The sequence below is a fragment of the Ornithodoros turicata genome, chromosome 4, assembly GCF_037126465.1.
Source record: "Ornithodoros turicata isolate Travis chromosome 4, ASM3712646v1, whole genome shotgun sequence".
In the NCBI taxonomy this organism is placed as follows: Eukaryota; Metazoa; Arthropoda; class Arachnida; order Ixodida; family Argasidae; genus Ornithodoros; species Ornithodoros turicata.
In genome coordinates, this window is record NC_088204.1 from 82,439,074 (window position 1) to 82,460,656 (window position 21,583).

Genomic DNA, 21,583 nt, shown 5'->3' on the forward strand with positions numbered 1-21,583 from the left:
ACGTTAACATACACGCAGAGATGTACGTAACTGGTTACAAGTAACTCGTTACCCAGTAATGAGTTACTTTTTTTGTAAGGAAGTAACGACCTAGTTGCGTTTATAAAAATTGTAACTAATAACGTATTCAGTTACAAAAATCGGTAACTCGTTATTCGCGTTACTCGTTCCTTTCCTTCGTTTGCGCTCGGCTTCAACATGGACGATATGGTCAATTAGTATGTGGAAATCCTCAAAATCCCGTACGCTTCTAACACGAGGTGACCTGACCTGGATGTCCAGCTCCTAATCGACAGTCATTCTTTTTTGAGTCCTAAGGTCACCGGCATTACATCACTGTCGCAACGTTTTCCGGACCATAAAAGCATTTTTGGAAAAAGACCCTGGATTTCTTGAGTGCGCGCGCCACTCGCTCGTCGCTGCTGGTCCTAATGTCAGTACAGAAATGCTGGTATTGAATCGCAGTTCCGTTCCTACACCATATCTGGACACCAGACCGCACTCAATGTAGAGTGCCAGTACGATGACATCCAGCACATACGAATTTCTCGTCAAGTCGTCAAGTGGTATACGGAATACATTGAACAGACACGTCGGCGGCTCTCTTGACATCTCAAAAGTAGCCGGTGACTCGCCAGCCGTATATCGGCAAGTTTTGCTCCACTCTTTGATTGCGTCCCTTAGGACACTCGTGAGACATAACATCGTTTTAAAATTCTCGTAGCGATACCTCGTCACTATAGCTGGCCCAATGTGGAGTTGGAACGACATCTTCATGCTGAAAGATGGAAGTCACTGAAAAGGTTAGTCAGCTGTAGAACTCGAACCCACATCTTCTGGATGTGGCACTGCGATGCGTCTTCTTACGCACTTGAGGCTTTGTATGTATTTGTCCCTTCTGTGTGTTCCAGCCTGAGAACATCAATTGTCTCATTTCATGGTGTTCTCTTCTTTCCATCGGAACCAACCGACCGACTGCGCTGTCTGAGGTGTTTCTTGGGTTTCCTTTTCCGCGGGCACATATATGCGCCGGTAGTGTTCCTTCTGAAGTCGACCCGAGACGTCAGGACAGCTTTTGGATAAACGGGATATAGTACCTTTCAGAATCCCAGGAACGGTTCAACTTCTATAGACATGTTCTTTAACTCCATTTCATGTTTGTCTCAGCGTAAGTAAGTACATCAGATTTCCCCCGCATTCTGCGTTGAGTGATCTTAGCCATGCACAGATTCTGACACGTTGACGAAATAAAATCACGTTGAGACAAATATATCAGCGGCATGAATGTATCGCCATTTTATTCAACTGCTTTTTCCTTATATAATTCAATCTATTCATTATGCTCAAAATCAAGTCGTTGTTGTTGTTCACTATAATTCTCTCGCTGCGCTTTATTTTCCGAATGTCCTCCGTCGATTTTTCCTTACAGCAGTACTTCCTAAAAAGAGAAATTTGAACATATTTGAAGATCAATATCAACCATGGAACTAAAATGTGATCATCGTATGGTGACATGGCGTTGGGTACGACAATATATTGCTATTGTAGTCTTACCTTACAGTCTTACGCTCGCCAGAATTCACTTCTTCAGGTAATATCCACCATAAGCGCCGTATGGATAGCCATAGTATCCTCCAAGACCGTAGCCGCCATAGCCGCCGTAACCATAGCCGAGTCCATAGCCGAGGCCGTATCCAAGCCCATAGCTAGAGGCGAGTGGAGCGTGCAGGCCGTAGCCGTAGTCGGTGAAGACGGCAAAGCAGGAGACCACGAGGCCGAGGAAGATAAGAGCTTTCTGTGGAAAATAGAAAAAGAAAATAACTGTAGCATGCACACAGCCAGGGTAGGCGCGATATCTAAAATGCGAGAAGTTTAGTGAACCAAAAGGGGAGCATAGGAGCTCAGCCTCTGGTCTCCGTTCTAGACTCCATGGATATACACAGGGTAGCCAAGAACACCGTATACTGAGGTATAGAGCCCCTACTTACAAGCATCTTGAAAGCGTCTACTGCAGGACGAACCAAAGCCAGTATGTATCTTTTCCGTGTTGACGGTGCAGTATTTATACCTCCTCTGTGCCCATAACACCTTATTTGTTGTCCCTAGGACGTGCGATGTCCGCAAGAGATAAGCATTGGTATCGCTATGCACATTTGGCAAAATGTCTATTCCGGGAAGTCCGGATGATGTCGCTCATGTTTCCATTAACAGTGCAAGAATTCAAATTTATATAATCGGACCTGATCATTTGAACGACGTCTTATTCTTGTTATAAGGTGACGCCTATGTGATGGCCTTGGATCAGCACTTTACTGCCGATGTTGCTGAAGGAATGCAAGGTTAGGTCAGGGTATAGCCAGCTGCCATCGTGTCTGTTTTTATGGGATCGTGCAATGTTTCAAGATTCTCTCAAGACGGTTGTGCAATCACATTGGCATGTGTTGTGATGCCATGTGTTAGCGAGGTGCATTTCAGAAGTAGCTGGATACTGTCAGACTGCCGACATTCTTGTATCGCGGTAGCAATGTCATAGTCGCAGGCATTTTCAAACTCCCGGGCATATCAGTTGGCAAACGGATCAGTAATGAACGGCGCTACAATGCAGCATGAATATCCCCTGAAACGTTCTCTTTGAAGATGTTCCTGAGAGGTTTCCGGGGGGACTGCTTCCAGCCCTTATTACTGTCTTTTAGTTACATTTTACCTTACCATAGCTATATACGTAGTTGATTTGGCGTCTTCAGCCGTCATCATACATTGAACATGCGTTTCGTATTATGCGGAGGGTTTATGTACATAACATCCTTATCATCTCGTATAAATTACAACCGAACTGTAGTGCAGTTCGATGCACTTGCAGTTGTAGTGTACTTGATGGGCCGATCGCAGTGTAAAGTCACGTTATCGTTAACGACGTAACGTTCACAATTCGTAAAGTACAAGATTGCGACAGGTGACATCTGATACAGCAGATACGATAGCACTAATCTAGATCCGTTAATGTTTCAGTGCCCCTATTTTTTTTACAAATTTCAATAATTTGCTGATTTTAGCGCCAAGCAAAAGTAAGACTCAGAAGGGACGCGCCGCAAGCTACGCTGCAATCACAAACTTTATTTTCACAGTGATTGCACCCATTTGCACTACTTTGTAGGAACGCCATATGTGCTGTGCCACTTTTTATGAACCGAGCACATAGCGCTATCCTGCTGGGGTCACGCGATATCTCTTTGCGACGTGATGCACCGGTGCTGCTGTGATTGCTTACTGTCGGCGTCGGGTATCCGCAGCATCAAGGGGGATGACACTTTCGATGCTGTGATCGCGTTACCAGACTATAGCAACCAAAGAACCATCCATTGGCAGATGAAACGCGTGGCCATTTTCACGTCGTCGTCGTCGTCGTCGTCGCATTCCCGTCTCGCTGCTTCGAGTGATCGGACAGCTTCCCCGACGTCACGGCTGAAAGAAGCTCACGATTGGTTAACGCAGACTCACCGCTCAATATAGCGCTAGAAAAGTTGATCGGGGCTCTACTTCGACAAGAGCGGTTTTATAGCGGTTTTTAGCAATGCGAGGAGGAAAATATAGCGCAATTTTCTAGTGCTATGTAGCAAAGCGCTACCGGCCTTCACGGTAGTACCGGTACATCACGTCGCAACGAGATTTCCCGTGACCCGAGCAGGATACCGCGATGTGCTAGGTTGTACGTAAGAACGGCAAGCGGAAAAACATCGCTAGGTTTCTAGCGCTATTTTCTAGCGCTATAGAGCGAAGCGCTGCACCAGTTCCCCTATACCAGTTCCGTTCTCACTTTTCCCATAGGCGAAAGGAAGTGTACACCCTATGACAAGAAGCACCCCACGGGGCCATATCGACTGGGCTAGGTACAAGTAGACCTATGCGCCACGAGTAGTCTGAGACTCGTACACGTCCTTCATATCAGGGAGGTGTTGGAATGCCGTAGGAGTGTTTGACCCTACTATCCTATTTGGTATTGTTTTGGATACTTGGGTATTGACATATCGGATATTGACCCTATTATCAGCTGGGTTTTTTTTTTTGCCCGCCTTTCGACGGGTATTTTGGGGACGTTGTAAGATACTGCGGTGGGGGGTGGGGGTGCAGAAGGTTGCTGGAGAGATGCTATGAAAATGGCTGCGTCCGCCGACGTACATGCCACCTCTGCGGGCCCTGCATACAGATTTCCTGTCGATTTTCTGTACGGATGTGTTTTGCCCGTTTGATGGAAGAGCACGTGAGAAACGTGAATTCACTTTTGCGCTCTCTTCTTCTCATTCATTCGCTTCTCATTCACTCGCTTCTTCTCTTCTTCATTCGTTTACTCCTTAAAGACCAACAGAAGTGATTCTCGCATATACGTGCATGTCAGAGGTTTGGCGCAATGACCTCTCCTATAGTTAATCGAGTATAACTTATTTCTCCAGTAGACGATTACTATGGGTTACACTGGCGTCCGCTGCACTATTGTTACTCTTCGGAACCAGACTTGATAATGCATTTACTTGCCGAACTGCATATCATCACGTGGTTAGGACGAGCACTGCCATTCGTTTCCTTGTTGGCATCGACCATGCCGTAAGAGGGAAAAAAATATGACGCCGCCTACAAGTATGACATACCAGTATGTGCTACTAGGTACAAGGAGATGTCACACATTCCTGTTAATCTGAAGCTAACTCTGGCGGTGAAGACCTAGAGCTCCCTATATGTCTATTGTGGCGGTCGTGAGAGCGTGAGAGGTATCCATGTGAGTCCCATCCAATCCACTTCGCACCCAAAATGGCGCTGCCCATGTTGGGCAAGGGGACAGATAGTGAAGATAGGTTGATTAATAATGCCCCATATTTCAAGACGTAATGGGTCAGAAAGCTGGAAAAGTGTGTGGAGCCTCAGGTATAGCTATGGCCCACTAATGGCCAGACTCCCTTTTAATATACTGCTCTCAGGATACCTCAATACTCGCTCCCTCTGAATAGGGAGCACATAGAGGGAGCTAGTATTCAGGCACCCTACTGGAAGACACTGAAAACGTTAGCTAGCTGTAGGACTCAGGTCCCCCAAACTCACCTCGGAAAAGCGTGCAACGAAGAAGGCCGCCACTAGATACCCCACTGTTGCCGTTCCGGATCACTTCAGCGCGCTAAGTTTAGCGGCAAAATGTTTTTGTTGTTTCTGCGAATGAATCTAGTCTTTATATGTCCAAATAAACGCGTATAACAACTTTCTCTGTCGTGTTTCACTTTTTGGTCCCGTTTTTAAACGTGTTGAGCGATCGGAAGGATCTAGTGCACGGCTGCGTGCATCACATAGCGTACCTGTCGTACCAGGCGCCGTAGGCGCTGCAGTCGTCCATTTCTCCTTCGGTGACTTGGCCTGGCTTGGATTGTGCTTCAACTGGATCTTTAGCGCGCTACAATCCACGCAAGCCAACGTCTGGTAACAATGGGGTATCTAAGGGCGGCCTCCGGCATTGCACGCATCGGGATAGGAACAAATACATGGGAAAATGGCGACCTTGGGGGACCTGGTAGGACTCTAATCCACATCTTCGGGATTATCGGTCCAGGGCTCTACCATAGCCTCCTATATACTATACATCCATGCCCAATGAAGCAAATGCGGCCGTTCACGCAACCGTAGAGGGGCGCCAGTTTCCTAGGTCGGAAACACGGACAGTCAGAGCAGCGACATCTTTTACCTATCCCGTAAGTGTACGCTGCCGTGTGCTCGGTGCATACGTTGCTCTACAGTTCTTTGCGGAGATAAGTGTCCTGCTGAGCATACTGTGCATGTGTGTCACTGCTCGATAAATCAGTGGTTATCGAAAGACGCCGTGCCAGTTAGCGTTGGTACAGTCTCTTTTGGATGCCATGTCATTTCTCCGCCTGTAAGACGCCACCGGTTGTAATCTGCAATTTGTGTGTAGGAAGATGGCGTCATGGCCAATACTGCTGATATCGCATCGAGGTAGCTATCAGCGACCCAGGCAACTAGCGCCACTGTTGTGGACGACCTGCGCCTGTGCGTTTCGGGATCATTGGGCAGGCATGTGTAGTATAGGAGGCTATGGCTCTACCGATTGAGCTAAGCTAACACACACCCCAACGACTTCCAAGGTTGCGTCATGTGAAGGGACAAACACGTCCACTCACTCACTCCACTTTCACTCTCACTCTTAAGATGCTTTCTCACTCGCACACACACACACACACATACATACGACGGACACAGCTCTAGAATGGCTCTGACGACGGAGCGACGCAAGCGGCATCTGTTGAACACGATTTAAATTGATGTTCTGAGGCTGGAACACAGAAGATGCGAGTTCGAGTCCTATAGCTGGCTAACCTTTCCAGTGACTGTCTTCTTCTTAGACAGTTGGGGCTTGCGCGTTGTGTTGTCTTTTCTTCTGTATTCCAGCAAACTCAAAAACATCAATTTCCGTCGCTTTTGCTTGTCGTCCAGGCCACATCTTTCAAGAAATTATCGTCGTTGTGGTTGTCGACATTTGGCGACACCTGTTCTTTGGTATTTCACCTATACTTTAATACAATACACATCCTTAGCCCTGGATGAAGTTATTCCTTTTTCCATTAGAATTCCATTCAATTGTTGCCCTTCACCTGGACAGCTTCAACGATCTTTTGTTGGATCTTTCCTTGGCTCAGAATTTTCCTGCCAATCTTGTTGAGGAATTCCAAGTCGGCCAGCTAGATCCCATCATGTCCGTTGTTACGGGTTCAGAAGATTTCGGGGTTGTCATCATTGGCATATGCAGGGCACTATTTCGCGGGGCCAGTAACATGTCCCAAATAAAAAAAAAACATGAGGGTTGGTAGATATTATCCACGTATCGGATGCAAGACCGCCTTTAACTACCTGTTGTAAATGTTTTGCATCTCACTAGGGCATAAAGGGCTCATTTGTAAGGGTGCCATTGACTTATAAGTGGTGCGCGAATACCAGACAAAAGGTGCTCTGCCGAGATTCAGATAGCATAGTTTACCATAGTTTACCAACCATAGTTTACCATAGTTTACATAGTTTACCATAGTTTACCATAGTTTACCAAGCATAGTTTACCAACCATAAAACCTAAGAATCGGGTAGTGGCTGCTGACGTGGCCACCCTACTGCCTTTTTGGTTATCAATGCCCGTTATAATGTAGCATTGAAACGTCTGTGGCAATACAGTGTACGTCGCCCCTACAGGTCATCTGCGCTTTGCCGCCCGATCGTCAGCTTCTTTTTTTTAGGTGTTGAGAGAGGTAAGCCAACATTTGGCTTGCTACTCTTTCAAAAAAATCTTCACCCAGTCCAAAAAATTCGCACACACACACACACACAAAGGTGGTGGTGATGGTGAAAGGGCTCTCCATTGTCGGCCACACAGAGGTGGTCAACGTCACGACTGACGGGGAATGTGCGTCCTGGGCCGACTTCTAAGGAAGCTGTGTCGACACATAAAAAGGATCGGAAACACAACTTGTCGTTATCCCATTACGCGCGTTATATGTATCACTTACAAACACGTGTATCACATACAGTGTATTTGTATCACATGTATCCATTTGTATACACGTGTATCACGTGCTAGTGAAGCAGTGCCTAATTCTTACTCAAGTAGCCGAAAAGTGCCACTTGCTTTTCGTTTATCCCTCGCTCTAAATATAGTTTCTGGACACGTTAGGGCAAACACCCTGTAGAGTTCTACTTTCATTTATCAGAGGGGCCTGTAAACTTAGTCGTTGAGAGAGGGCACTGCCCCCTTACAAATCCTTCCTTTCTCTCTTACACACATTTTGTTCTAGACGCAATAGCTTTCAACGAAATGATCCGGGATCACTGTTGCAGACGTACACTGAATCTGCAAAAATGAGTTTCCAGTCTGTGTTCGAGAAATGATGTTTTATTTGATGTTCTCCTGTCGTATAAATAGAATGACGACTTCACTTGTACGTCATGGATGTTCTGAAGACTTAGTGGTAGTTCAGCATTCTGAAAATGAAAGGAACAAGACCTGGTGTTACTACAAATTCTTGGCGGTGAATAGAAGGTACAGGGATTTCTGTCGGTTACTCTCCCCATTTCACATAATCACAACGCCACAAATCACCATCATCATCATCATCACTGCATACCTATCGATTTCCAACTCACCTTCGTTAATGTGTGGACACACCGTCTATTTCTTGCGAAGAGCGTAGTAGTGGCCGCCGAGACCGTAGTTGTATCCACCAAGAGCGTATCCGGTGTTGACACCAGTGTAACCCAGACCAGTGTAGCCAAGACCAGTGTAGCCGAGGCCGTAGGAAAGGCCATGTCCATAACCAAGACCATAGCTAGCAACGGCTGGAGCGTGGACTGCGGCGGCAACTGGGGCAGCTACGGAGTAGGAGGCAACAGCTGGAGCGTGGACAGCAGTGGCAACTGGAGCAGCTACGGAGTAGGATGCAACAGCTGGGGCATGGACAGCAGTGGCAACTGGGGCAGCTACAGAGTAGGATGCGACAGCTGGAGCAGAGACAGCGTGGCTGACGACTGGAGCTGACACGGTGTGACTGACAGTCTGAACAGCTGGGGCAGCGGCGTAGGTCACGGCTGGACGGGACACAGCGTAGCTAACAGCTGGAGCAGCATAACGGGCGTAGCTGACGGCTGGTGCAGCAACGGTGTGAACAGCTGGAGCAGCATAACGGGCGTAGCTGACGGCTGGTGCAGCAACAGCGTGAACAGCTGGAGCAGCATAACGGGCGTAGCTGACGGCTGGTGCAGCAACGGCGTGAACAGCTGGAGCAGCAGCAACAGTCACTGCTGGACGAGCGACAGCATAACGAGCGTAGCTGACGGCTGGTGCAGCAACAGCCTGGACAGCTGGGGCAGCAGCAACAGTCACTGCTGGACGAGCGACAGCATAACGGGCATAGCTGACGGCTGGTGCAGCAACGGTGTGAACAGCTGGAGCAGCAGCGTACTGTACAGCTGGGGCGGCAGCAACAGTGTGAACAGCAGGAGCAGCAGCGGCGTATGTGACAGCTGGACGAGCGACGGCGTAACGAGCGTAGCTAACAGCTGGTGCAGCAGCGTAAGAGACGGCTGGAGCAGCAGCGTAAGAGACGGCTGGAGCAGCAACCGCGTGACTGACAACAGGGGCAGCGTGGCCTACAGTGTAGCTGGAGACAGCTGGGGCAGCAACGGCACCACCAAGTACATGGCCGAGGTTAGAGTAGCCGTAGCCGAGGTTAGAGTAGCCGTAGCCGAGACCATAGCCGCTGTAGCCGGCAAGAGAAGAGGCAAGAAGGCCGAGGAAGATCACCTGTAAAAGGGGAACGCTACATGAGACAATGTTCAGGTTGGATGGTGGAAGTACATTGCATAGGTAACAGCTATGGGATACGTTGCTTAACATGACTTGGTATGGTGAGTCATCGACATGCAAGAATAAACGGCCCTGGCGATGAAACTCCCCAATCCTCACCATCAAATAAAGTTGATGTTGTTGTATGAACAAAAAAATATTCGCGGCTACAGATGGTTAATTCGTGACGGGACCAAAAAACAGTAAGTAAATTACCGAAGACACTCCGTTATTTATTGCCACCAAGACTCGTGCATCGAAACCGTTGTAACGAAGTAAACGAAAGGGCAGGCAACGAGCGAGAGCTCTTGAAGCACGTTTGCCCGCCACAGTAACGAGGTTAACCATTCAGGAATTTGTAATCTAACCATCAGGATTCTGAAATGTCGCACTTATCTGCAGTCGGTAGGACTGAGGATAATTTCGATATTGGAGGTCCTGACGAGATCCCGACGAGTCATCACGGACAGCGTGTAGCCACACCAATGCGAGTGGTCTCACCTTACGTGTAAATCTACTAAATAACAAAATAAAAAATCTCGAAGGTGCACGGGTAGTGTTAGTTAAAATGGGACCGTCCCTCACATCCGAAGAACACGCTCTTTTGGCTTAGCAATTATTGACATATTCGCTAGTTAGTCAACATTATTACATAGTCATCAGTTCTAAAAAGAAAGGACGGTTCCTCTTGTTTTTTCATCTTCAGACAAGCGAGCGATATCATGTTATATGTCAATATGGGCGTTTGGTTTCATTTCTTCTACTCCTTCACTTCCCTGGTCGGAGCTTTGACAAGGCACCTGACGTTAGCAGCATTCAGCCGGTCGCACTCAATTCGACATATTGTGTACACCCGATAGAACGCGGCAGCAATCCTGGAAGATTTCCCTTTTGCCTTCATATATGTCTCCCTTCTCTCGCGTCTCGAGCGAACTACATTACATTTGAACCTGGCATCTACATTATCGTCTGCAGCCTTGAACCTGTCGTCTAGACACCTGACGAGGCCGAGCGCATAAAAACATCCGCATGCTCGCGGAAGATCCAGGGTCGCGCTAAAGACATGGAGGTGGCGCGTTCGTTTTCTACAACCGGCACAGGACGCATTCTAACGCCTCTGTCTTCCTCACGCAAGTCTATCTGTCTGCGACTGTCTATCGCCCATATAGTCACAGTTGCTTCGGGGTACAAACGCGAAACTGAAGGAAAACGCATTTGTTCTTGTTCCATATGCGGCCTATCCTGACGGGCAAGGGATCTGTCGTGCTTGCTCGACCCAAAAAGTCCCCGTACTCACGAGGGTTTGCATGGCGTTGTCTTGTTAGCCCAGACTGTGTCTACTTCCGAGCGAAGTAGGTCTGTTTTATACGAAGCACCGTTACCCAACGGTATTAAAGGGGAGAGAGTTAAGCGTCCTACACTCTTCATACATTGCCATAATGGCAAGATAAGGAAAAACAGGATTGGGGCGTGTGGATAGAGGCCAAAGGCGCCATTTCTCTCCACTTCGTGAGAGTCATATTCACGTTAACCTTGAATGGCCAGTGGATCAGAGGGGAGGGCGAGGCCTTTCTCATGTACGCTTTAGTTCAGGATGTTTACGGTTGTACGTAGTTTGGCTGTGAATACCTGAAAACAATTATATCTCAATGGGTTACTCATGGGCCCGCTGCTTTCGTGGAGAATTCCAAGTTGAATTTTGATAAGATAAGGTTAGGAAGTTAAAATGTATAGGGGAAAATGACAAAAATTAAATGAAGACTCGAAAAACACGGAAAATAACGGGGGGCTCGAAAAACAGACGAAAGAGGAACAGGCTGACGCAAGTGACCAACTTTCAATCGTTTAGCGTAGATTGATGGCGTAGTTGGTAACTAGTCACGATGTAGCCATTTGTTCTTTGTGCTGTGCCTTGTTGTGCTGCTGCTTTGCATCATGTATAATCATTTAGATAAAATATGATAGCGTGGCAAAACCGGCCCCTATTTTTAACTACTAACCCGGTTCCAGCTCCGGTTCCTCTGGCATGACTTCTCCCTCCACCCATTTTTCTTTCTCTCCATTAAAAATATGCCCCCCGGTACCAGCAGCCCACAATCCATGGATATAGACTATATCACCTTCTATGTAACGTTAACCGGAAACAGTCTATACTGCAGGGTAATAGTAACCGTCTTTAAACACCACGGGGTCCCTTTAGGGTAGTGCATTCGAATTATAGTAATCTCCGATAAAATATGTGTATTGTCATCAAGAAGCAGCGTTAAAATATATGGTCCAGTTACAGTAACTTTCTGGAAGTGATCATACCCATGACAAAACGGCGTTGTTATATCTAGTACCCCATGTTATGGTCCCCCTGCCTAAATACTACCACGGTTCATGTCCATGCAGAGCACGGAGAATTCCGCAGATCGATCAAAGATTGAGGGCATCCTTGCGAAGCTGTATACACTCTAAAAACAACTGCACTGCATAGCACGCTCTGCGCCAACCATTGTCACGAACGATAGGGATTTGGATATATGATCAATTTGGGATATATCATAATTGACACAAAAAGGTGTACGCCTCCCTCTCTCGTCGAATGAGAAGCGATAGCTCTGTCATTAGTAGAAATGGTTGGCGCAGAACGTGGTATGCGGTGAAGTTCTGTTTTCAGAGTGTACACCCTTTTCCTTACAAATCGTGAGTTTCCGGCACAACAACACAAACGCAGTGTTCTGCTACGGCATAAAAGAGTCACGCATAGACAAGGCGATATCAACAAGAATGTGAATCAACGTCAACACTACACGCTTAGAAACGAACTTCACCGCATAGCACGCTCGTAGCCAACCAACATTCCGAATGACAACGTTCTCGTTCCTGATTTGTTGATAACGTGGGGCGGAGCCTATTTTGTGACACTTATGCTGTTCATAATTGTCACAAAAAAAGGCGTACGCCTCCCGTTTTCAGCAAATCAGGGAAGACAATGATATCATTCGATGTTATGGTTGGCTAGGAGCGTGCTATGCGGTGAAGTTCATTTCTAAGAGTGCAGGATGCATCCAGAAATCCCAGAATGTTTGATCTGTTTGGTCTCTCCATTTTATTTTATGCTCGCTTCAGTTAAACACTTCCAAAGGAAGCGGTGTAACAGACCTCTGATGGGCGTCAGTTGCTCCGCAACAGACGTTGGACAGGTGACGTCTGACATAATCAAGCGCTCCCTGAAGCGGGCTTCTCCACAAGATAGTAATGTCGAAGATAGTAATGCCGTTTAACGAGGCCAAGAGCAGACAACAGGCATTGTAGAGATGCTTGCGTAACACAAAATTATTTGCAAACAGTTCACGTGGGGCCCTCGAGTGCTTGAGATCGTGACCAAAATGCGGAGTTAGCAAAATTGATGAAGAGGGGGGGAATGATACTGGGGGAATACCGAGAATGAGAGGACGCGAGACATCGCATCGTGTCTCTGCAAAAAAAAAAAAAAAAAAAGAGGAAAAAGAAAAGACGAAGAAAGCGAAATGGAGAAAAAGAGAGAGAATGCAAGGTCATTTAAAGAACGGCAATTGATGGAACGGCACCAGCAATTGAAATCGAGCTGGCCCCCTTCGATCTTGGACAGTCTGGGGGAGGATGATTTCACCTCCTTTCCCTCTCTCAAATTAACTACCAAATGTACGATTTCGGGAGGGGGGGTTGAACCCTCTAAACCCTCCCCCCACTCCAGACTACTCCACTGTCAAGAGGAGTAGTTCGTGACCTACGCACGCTTTCGTCAACAGCCTTATTTTCACGTCACTGTTAGGTACTTCCCCTAGTCATCCCCTAGTTACTTTCATTCCTGCACTCGGAGAACAGAACTTCACCACATAGCTCGTTCTTAGCCAACCACCATTGCGAATCACATCGTTCTGCCCCCTGATTGGTTAAAAACGGGTGGCGCACGCCTGTTTTGTGGCACTTATTTCAGACACACGTCGGCACAGTTCCCTTAGAAGTCGGCCCAGGACACACATTCAGTCGTGACATTGCCCACCTCTGTGAGGCCGACAACGGCGAGCCCTTTCATCACCACCACCACCTTGTGGCACTTACGTTATTTGTCACAAAAAGGCGTACGGACCGCGCTTTTCACAAATCGGGAGTGATAGTGAAGTTTTTAGAGTGTGGCCAGTCACACTCTTAGAAATGAACTTCACCGCATAGCACGCTCCTAGTCAACCATAATCTCGAATGATATCATTATCTGCCCTGATTTGTCGAAAACAGGAGGGGTACGCCTTTTTGTGGCAATTATGAACAGCATAAGTTTCACAAAAAAGGCGTACGCCTCCCGGTTTCGACAAATCGGGGCAGATAACGATATCATTTCAGGTTATGGTTGGCTAGGAGCGTGCTATGCGGTGAAGTTCAGTTTTAAGAGTGCACGACAGGCACCATTTTTGTTGTGTCTCTCGGCTGTCTCGACTGGACTTTAGGAAGAACACGAGTGTGTCGAAAGTGATATTCAAAGGTGAGCTATGGGGAGAATGATGAAGCTCTGAGTGAAGTAGTTCTGGCACTTCCTCAGCGACACAGGTCTCATGCGCAGCCTGTGACCCCAAGTCTTGCGTCATCACGTTCATCAGTGTCACCACCCTCATGCATCTGATTGTTTGTTTGTTTTTCTCTCATCCTTCTCGCGCCTTTCTTTTTTTCTATAATTTATTTTGTAACTATGTAGTTGTGGAATAGCAAGCCGACACTCCATTTGGCTGACCTTTCCGTTCTCCCCCGTATTTCCTTTCGTCTTCTAATAAATATATCCCCTACCTCTGAGTGAAAAGAGTAAAGTGGATATATTCCCATTCTGTTATCTCACTTTTCCACGAAAGTCCCGAATTAAATAGTTCATTAATCAATTTTAGGTTGATTAGTCATCTCGAGGTTCCATGCCTTCTTCGGAGGGATGTCTGCCTGGCCGTGCAGCTCAATCTGGTGCAACTGAAAAAAAAAAAACACCCTGTATACGCCATACGAAGTACAGCGCTCACTTTCCCTTTAGCTTGGTGTAAGGAAAAATAAAATGGACCATGTAGCGCTGTTGAACAGATCCGGTCACAGTCCATACATAATGTATGTAAAAAGCTGCACGAAGCCCTGCACGACTTGGAACAGTGTGCTCTGGGAGACATGACCCAGGATCTTTGTTGCATCAAAACGTCGGCTGTCCAGCCATGCTAAAGTTACCGCTACTGCTGATATCGTCGACAGGACTCTATGATAGCGTGGTGCCATCTACAGAACCACGGCCAGTTCGGGGATCCTACTTTCCTACGTGTATGTAGTAATCGTCCGCTGTAGGGCACATTTAGGCGAAGCCGGTGGAACAATCTTCCTCGGAAACGATGGCGGTAGGGCCAGGGACGGCGAGAGGGTGGGGCAGCCGGGGATGGCGCCCAGGAGCACGTGGGACGCGAGGCCTGTCGTAATCATACAAGGATCGAAGAAACACTCGGACTGTGTTATCGAGACGTGAGGAATGAGCTCGGGCATGACCCATCCACGGGGACCGTAATTTCTGCCGCCAGCTCTGGGTCAACCTTGTGGAGACGGGAGGCCCAAACCTCGCCAGAAAGACCACGCTTACTTAGCCAGTTGACGACACAGAAGGGTCAACGTGCACCTTCTTTGTCTTGCCCCAGGCGGATATTCGCCTCTGGCCGGCTCTGATCCACTAGAATATTATGTCATGTCCATCATGCGCCGCAGTCTTCTAGGATGTCACTTATGACAGTGACGATACAGCTGGAAGTTCCGGCAGATGTAAGAAGTTCCGGCAGAGAGCAGCCTGGGGCATGCTATATATATATCATTACTTGGTCTGCGCGTGCGTCGACGCGACAATGCTCCTCGCTGTTGAATATATATTCCACAGCGAGGAGCACTGCGTGCAACTCGGTTGCTGTCGACCATGTTGCGTGGGACAAACGGGCACCGTGTTCGATATCAGATGCGGGTACGACGAAGACACATATTGTAGAGCCCTTCTATGCTATGTATTAGTTCCTCAGAGTCATCTGCCATTGGACACAAAGTAGGCATGTTTCTTTGCCATTAGACCTTGTTCTCTTTCTACAGAAGACGGGTCTTGCTCAACTACCCCTCTAAGACTTTGCTCTCCCCGACGAACTCATGCACCCTCTCCACATCTCCACCCTTCATCCTCTATCCTCCATCCGTCTTTGACGACGCCCACTTCTGTGTGGCCAACAACGGCGAGCCGATCCTGCCCCCCGGTAGACCTGCCTTTACTGAATGTGCCCGGATTCGAATAACGGTGCTGGCTGTGCTCTCCGGGGTTTTTCCTGGGTTTTCCTCAGACGGCTTTCAGACGTATGTCGGCACAGTTCCCTTAGAAGTCGCCCCAGGACGTCACCTCAGTGAGGCCGACAACGGCGAGCCCTTTCACCATCCCCACCACCAGTAGACATGAAACCGTGATAACAAAGCTGGAAGTCACCACACTCCACAGAGGCAAAGGGGACTTAGGAATGTGTTTATGTCTGGGGCATACACGGCTACGGTATGGCAGAACAGCCTGCAGCATAATTAACTAGACCTCCTATACATATACCCTGTGCTAAGTAGTGTCTATGGTGCCCCAGAACAGACCGGTGAAATGCCCAAGTGACCCTTGAACACGAAGGGTTGCTACCGGTGTTCCCTTTGCCTCTGCTACTGACAACTTGTCTGATGTACACCGATGAACACCTAAGCCAACCTTGATATTGTTGGCCAGCACATCTTCAGCAGCTAGAGACGCTGATGTGGTGCATAGGCCCTGTAAAATTGGAATGTGATACACCACCAGTCGACATCTCAGTGAACGGGAGTATCAGTATTTGATGGCCTCTACCTGTGCCGCTTTTAGCTTAATGTGTGAAGCTTCGGAAGTATTTCATTATATTTGGTGGTTTGAAGGAAGCATCGATTCAATTCGAAATTCGAATACAGCATTCCGTACTCGATTCGAAAATCGAATCGAATATAGAATGGTTCGTTTGCTTATTCGAAAGATTCGCATATTCGCACATGCCTGCCCAAAACAAATGATGCAAAATATGTATCGCAACAATAAATATGTTCTTTATGTCATACACTTTTTTACAAGCTTCATGAACAGGGGTGATGATGTTGCTGGGGTGTAGTGGCCGTTGTAGCCACTTCTGCCGTGATGGTCGAGCAGTCAGCAAGCCTTCATCATGTCCCTGTTGAAAAGATATTCAGCATGTGTCATATATGTGCCATGTTACATGAGAGCGGAGGATAGATCTACACGTAAAATCGTTTATATCACTAGATGTCACTCTTCAATATTTGCTTCAAAGGACAATTCGATGCGTTCTTTTTTAAGGCAATGGAAAATGATGGTATGCTCACGTATGAGTCTCCTAGGAAATAGTCTACTTCTTGCGGAGGCCGTAGTAGTGGGCGCCGAGACCGTAGTTGTATCCGCCGAGGCCATAGCCGTAGCCAAGACCGTGGCCGTAAGCGAGACCTCCGTAGCCGAGACCGTAGGACAAACCGTGGCCGTAGCCAAGACCGTGACCGTAGGTAACAGCAGCTGGGGCAGCAACTGCGTGAGTGGCAGTGACAGCGTGGCTGACGACTGGAGCGTGGGCGACGGTGTGAACAGCTGGGGCGGCGACAGCGTGGCTGACGACTGGGGCAGCGGCGTAGCGAGCACCATAGCCGTATCCGAGGCCAAGACCGGCACCGTAACCATAGCCAAGACCGGCACCGTAACCATAGCCAAGACCGTAGCGGGCGTAGCTGACGGCTGGGGCAGCGGCGACGTGGTGGACAGCTGGAGCAGCAACAGCGTGGACAGCTGGGGCGGCGTAGCGAGCGTAGCTTACGGCTGGGGCAGCAGCAACAGCAGCGACGGCTGGGCGGGCGACAGTCACAGCTGGGGCAGCGACAGCGTGGCTGACAACTGGGGCAGCAGCGTAGCGAGCACCGTAGCCGTATCCCAGACCAAGGCCATAGCCAAGACCGGCACCATAACCGTAGCCAAGACCGGCACCATAACCGTAGCCAAGACCGTAGCGGGCGTAGCTGACGGCTGGGGCAGCGGCGACGTGGTGGACAGCTGGAGCAGCAACAGCGTGGACAGCTGGTGCGGCGTAGCGAGCGTAGCTCACAGCTGGAGCAGCGTAGCTAACAGCTGGGGCAGCAACAGCGTGGACAGCTGGAGCGGCGTAGCGAGCGTAGCTGACAGCTGGAGCAGCGTAGCTAACAGCTGGGGCGGCAACAGCGTGGCTAACAACTGGAGCAGCGTAGCGAGCGTAGGAAACAGCTGGGGCAGCGACGGCAGCGTGGCTGACGACTGGAGCAGCGGCGAAACCACCATAGCCGACGTTTCCAGCGAAGGCGCTGGCAAGAAGACCGAGGAAGACGACCTATTGGACGAAGAAATTCAGCTTCACTCCTTGTTTTTGGAGTATTAAACTTCACTAGACGCTGTAATCTTCATCAATTCAGATACGTGGGCTAAGGTTCGGCACAGTACACACGTAATATGTTATGAGTGTACTTGGTTACGGGTAACATAGTTTCGTAAAAAAAACATCCCAACACTTCCAGTAGTCGCACATAGTTACAGCTGCTTCAAATTCGTGTCTCGGAAATCCTCGTGAACAGCCTGCCGTGTTCTTGCAACGCAATGTTTCGATTCTGCCTCCTACAATTTTGCTACAGCTAAGAGTGCTATCCACTGCTTTACGACTACCAAAGTATGGGAGTACCCGAGCTTTGATATAAAACAGATGGATACGCGCTTAGAACTGTGCGTTCAGACTCATCTTCCGTTAGTCAGGTCCTTCAGTTCGGCCTGAACGCTATCACCCCTGCAGCTCAAGGATGCGAGAGACACGTGCTTGGTTTTTTCTCGATATTCTTGCATGCGGTACAATCCGTGCATGGTGTAACGAAGCACGCACGTTAGACGAAAGGCACGATTTGTCTTCTCTATGCGAGAAGCAGCAAGACTCTTGATCTGCTAATATACTTACAAGGGACTGCATGATGATGACTGTACTGCTCGGGAACCCAAGACCAGTTGTGCTCTCTTCGAAGCAGAGTCTGTCTTTTATACAAAATCCGTTATCGGGATAATCCTCTGTGTGAAAGGCGGTCACCTCTGTGCTACATTTATAATCTCTCATCAAGATAAGCAAATAAGACCTCTCCCCTTGTGACATATTAGAGGTCACCCAAGCTTTACCATTATCGAAAACCACGCTGGGTGAACAAGTCTACTTTTCAACTTGGATGGTTGCCGTGTTGTTTCGGCGAACGATTGTTTAGGAGGGGTTTCCGTGGTAGTGTCAGCTACTTCCTCATCTCGGCTTTCCCCTACTTGATGCACGTGAGTGCTGTCGCGTGGCTCTATTAAAACCGGGATTGTAAAATCGTAAGTTGTTCCTGTAAATGCTTCATTAATTCCAACTGAACCGTTTCAGCCTTTGTCGATTCTGTTCTTGCAACATTTCCACTTTTTTCTTTTTCCAATCAATCCGTCAATGTTTTTGCAAAATTTGAGAAATTTCAAGCACATTTTATAGTAAACAATGTTGTTGGCTTTAGGAATGCGGATGCTCTCCTGTTGCTAGAAAGCCCCCAGGATGCGTATGTTAGCATCGTTGGTGCACCTCCATAAATGTATAAAGGCCATCTCATATGTACATAGCCACAGTGACGAATATGGTCGTCATGTGTATAAAATCACAGTTGTGTAGTCATATGTACAGTCCCACAATCATGCAACCATATATACATTGTATCTTGTGCATTATAACTAATTCCAACTAATGTATTAGTGTGTATTAGTATTAGTATTAGTACTCGTAGTGTGCTCTATAGTATGAGTCGTCTAATAAATTTTCTCAAACACAGAAAGCCCCCTTGCTATAGATAGATAGATAGATAGATAGATAGATAGATAGATAGATAGATGTAGAAAGAAAAACACACACATAAAGATATGATGATGAGATTGGGAAAGACAAAAGAGAAAGTGAAAACGTACGTCCCGCTTTCACGAGCAATTTGTTCGATGGGCAAGAAATCGTCTTTGGTAAAGCGATCTTCTTTCACTAGGACTTGATGCCTTCAGCGCTTATGCATTTCCAATTTTCAGCTTTAGAAAATGTATTTTTCAGACCACGTCTTTTTCTTTTTTCTAACGGTGGTGGCGGTATCTATCAATTTATTTTTTTTCTAAGTTCCGTGTTAGCGTCGCGAAGCAGCTGTGGCTATGAGCGACATAGAGACGTTGACAGATCGAGAGAGGACAGTTAGAAGGAGTGGTTAGTATGCGTCCTGGGCCGACTTCAGCGGTATAACTGTGCCGGCACTCGTGTGGAAAGTGTGTCGGAAAACCCGAGGAAAGCCTCGGACAGCACGGCCTGTGTCGGGGTTCGAACCCTCGTCAACCCCCAGTCCTCGGCGTGCAAAGTGATCATCCTAACCACTATTATGCTACGGGAGCTGGTTCATCATCATTTCCACCGACACTTTGGAAATTTGAAGCGCATTTTACCGTAGATGTGCTATTTCTTTGTTTTTCTACGATGAGTCAGTATTTCAAGTATGTGAATGTGGCTCAGGGATGCTCAGTCTTAACGAGCGGAGTATAATATTGCCTGCCGCGGAGGGACTGCTAAGGTTTACCGAAACAAACACCAGGATGCTTGGTATCTGTATTGTGTTCCTACGTGTCTACCCGAGCTCAGGCTTCACCTTCGACGTCTTTCGTCCATCACCAGCCTACCAGCATCTGTGCCATTTGTATCTGCTAAAGTTGCGCCTCCAGAAGATGTCGCAAGCTTCCCCGTCTGGATGTTTAAGAAGGTGCGAAAAGATACGTGTAACAGAGAAAGTTGAGATAAGTGTAAGAGAGTGCGCTTCCTTTCTCCCGTTTTCAGTATCTGGTAGCACCCCTCTCCCCCTGATGAGCAGTGGGTGTAGGGCTGGAAAGATAAATTTCTCGTCGATTCAGACATATATATCGTTTAGCCACCGCAACTCGTCCGATGGCGACACCTTGTAACTTCATTCCTCACCGAACATAATCCACTCTAAATAGCAATAGACTCGTATTGTTGGTAACTACAACGCACGATAAGCGAGCGAATGCAAAAAAAGCAGGACAACACGACACAGAAGAAGCGCTCACGTATTGTGTCAATCCATCTTCTGTGTCGGGTTGTCTTGTCTTGTCTGCACTATAGTTTATCATGCTTAATCTACTCTGTCTAGAGCAAGGCTACTCTTTCACCATGACCAGCCTTGGTGGGAATGCGATGTATGTGGTCTTGGCGGTTTGCCGTCGCCCTTGCTTCTGTGCAGAATGTGGCTACGCTGGTTAGGTGAAGATATGCCCTCTGAGTCGTCGTTACACGTGCAGTAAAAAGGAAAGTAAAAAAAGTGCCAAGAAGCTTCGACCGATTTGCTGGTACCGTGTCCGCAGGTTGCAGGTCCCAAAACGACCGACGACGTCATTCACATAGTGTCAGGGTTGCTTAGACACGTATTGCACCGCTAATGACGTACTCAATGTGTTGATCTTTTGCCGCACATTAAACAACCGTCGGGATGGGGGGGGGGGGATTATTCCGCTCTGTGGCATGGCTCATAATCGTGTCCATATAGCTGTCTCGCTACGCAAGGACACGAACTACGCGTATGAACGACATGAACGACTGTCGCCGTGAGCCAAGGACGTTCACCATCCTAAACCTTCTATGTATTCGACGAACGGCCAACAAACTCTTCCTACCTCGTGTGTTCGTCAACCGGAATGTCAAGTGTTTAATACATCTCCTTCTTCTGGACGTCGCTGTAGACGCGATAAAGCAGAAACATGTCTTGCGTTGCCGCCCCCAATGTGGTTCCCGTCGACTTGATATTCGTGCTGGTCCGGGTAGACCTGCGGGCCTGCTCCGTAGACCTGCTCTGTGTCCTCGACAACATCCACTCATCCAAGAAGAGTTCCACATTTGTTGTCTCAGTTCACGTACCATTTTCTTTGCATCCCCTACGGTGAAATAAATGGTTCTCATTTGAACGTGACCGTGTTGAAGGGCTCGGCGCGCAGCATCATCCACTGTAATATGATATCGTGCCTCCGCGAGACTGCGGCATTATGTAGGTGTAGCTTAT

The 21,583-nt window shown here is 47.9% G+C and overlaps 1 protein-coding gene across 1 annotated transcript; it reads right to left on the bottom strand.

The window, feature by feature from the left end:
- Window positions 1–7,917: 7,917 nt before the first annotated feature.
- LOC135392593 (ice-structuring glycoprotein-like) lies at window positions 7,918–18,458 on the bottom strand. Its single transcript, XM_064623299.1, has 6 exons — window positions 18,433–18,458; window positions 16,826–17,820; window positions 16,527–16,584; window positions 16,140–16,199; window positions 8,185–9,340; window positions 7,918–8,022 (listed from the first exon to the last, which is right to left on the bottom strand). The coding sequence occupies exons 1-5, from the start codon at window positions 18,442–18,444 to the stop codon at window positions 8,210–8,212; spliced, it is 2,256 nt and encodes a 751-aa protein (XP_064479369.1). The 5' UTR covers window positions 18,445–18,458; the 3' UTR covers window positions 7,918–8,022; window positions 8,185–8,209.
- Window positions 18,459–21,583: the final 3,125 nt, after the last annotated feature.

What these genes read in the sequence shown, in the direction of transcription:
- LOC135392593 (XM_064623299.1), bottom strand. An exon ending in CACCCCTGTTCATGAAGCTT is followed by an intron (nt 16,200 to 16,526) that starts GTAAAAAAGTGT and finishes CCAATTTTACAG; the next exon opens with GGCCTATGCACCACATCAGC. An exon ending in TGCTGGCCAACAATATCAAG is followed by an intron (nt 9,341 to 16,139) that starts GTTGGCTTAGGT and finishes CCCCTTTTACAG; the next exon opens with GTGATCTTCCTCGGCCTTCT.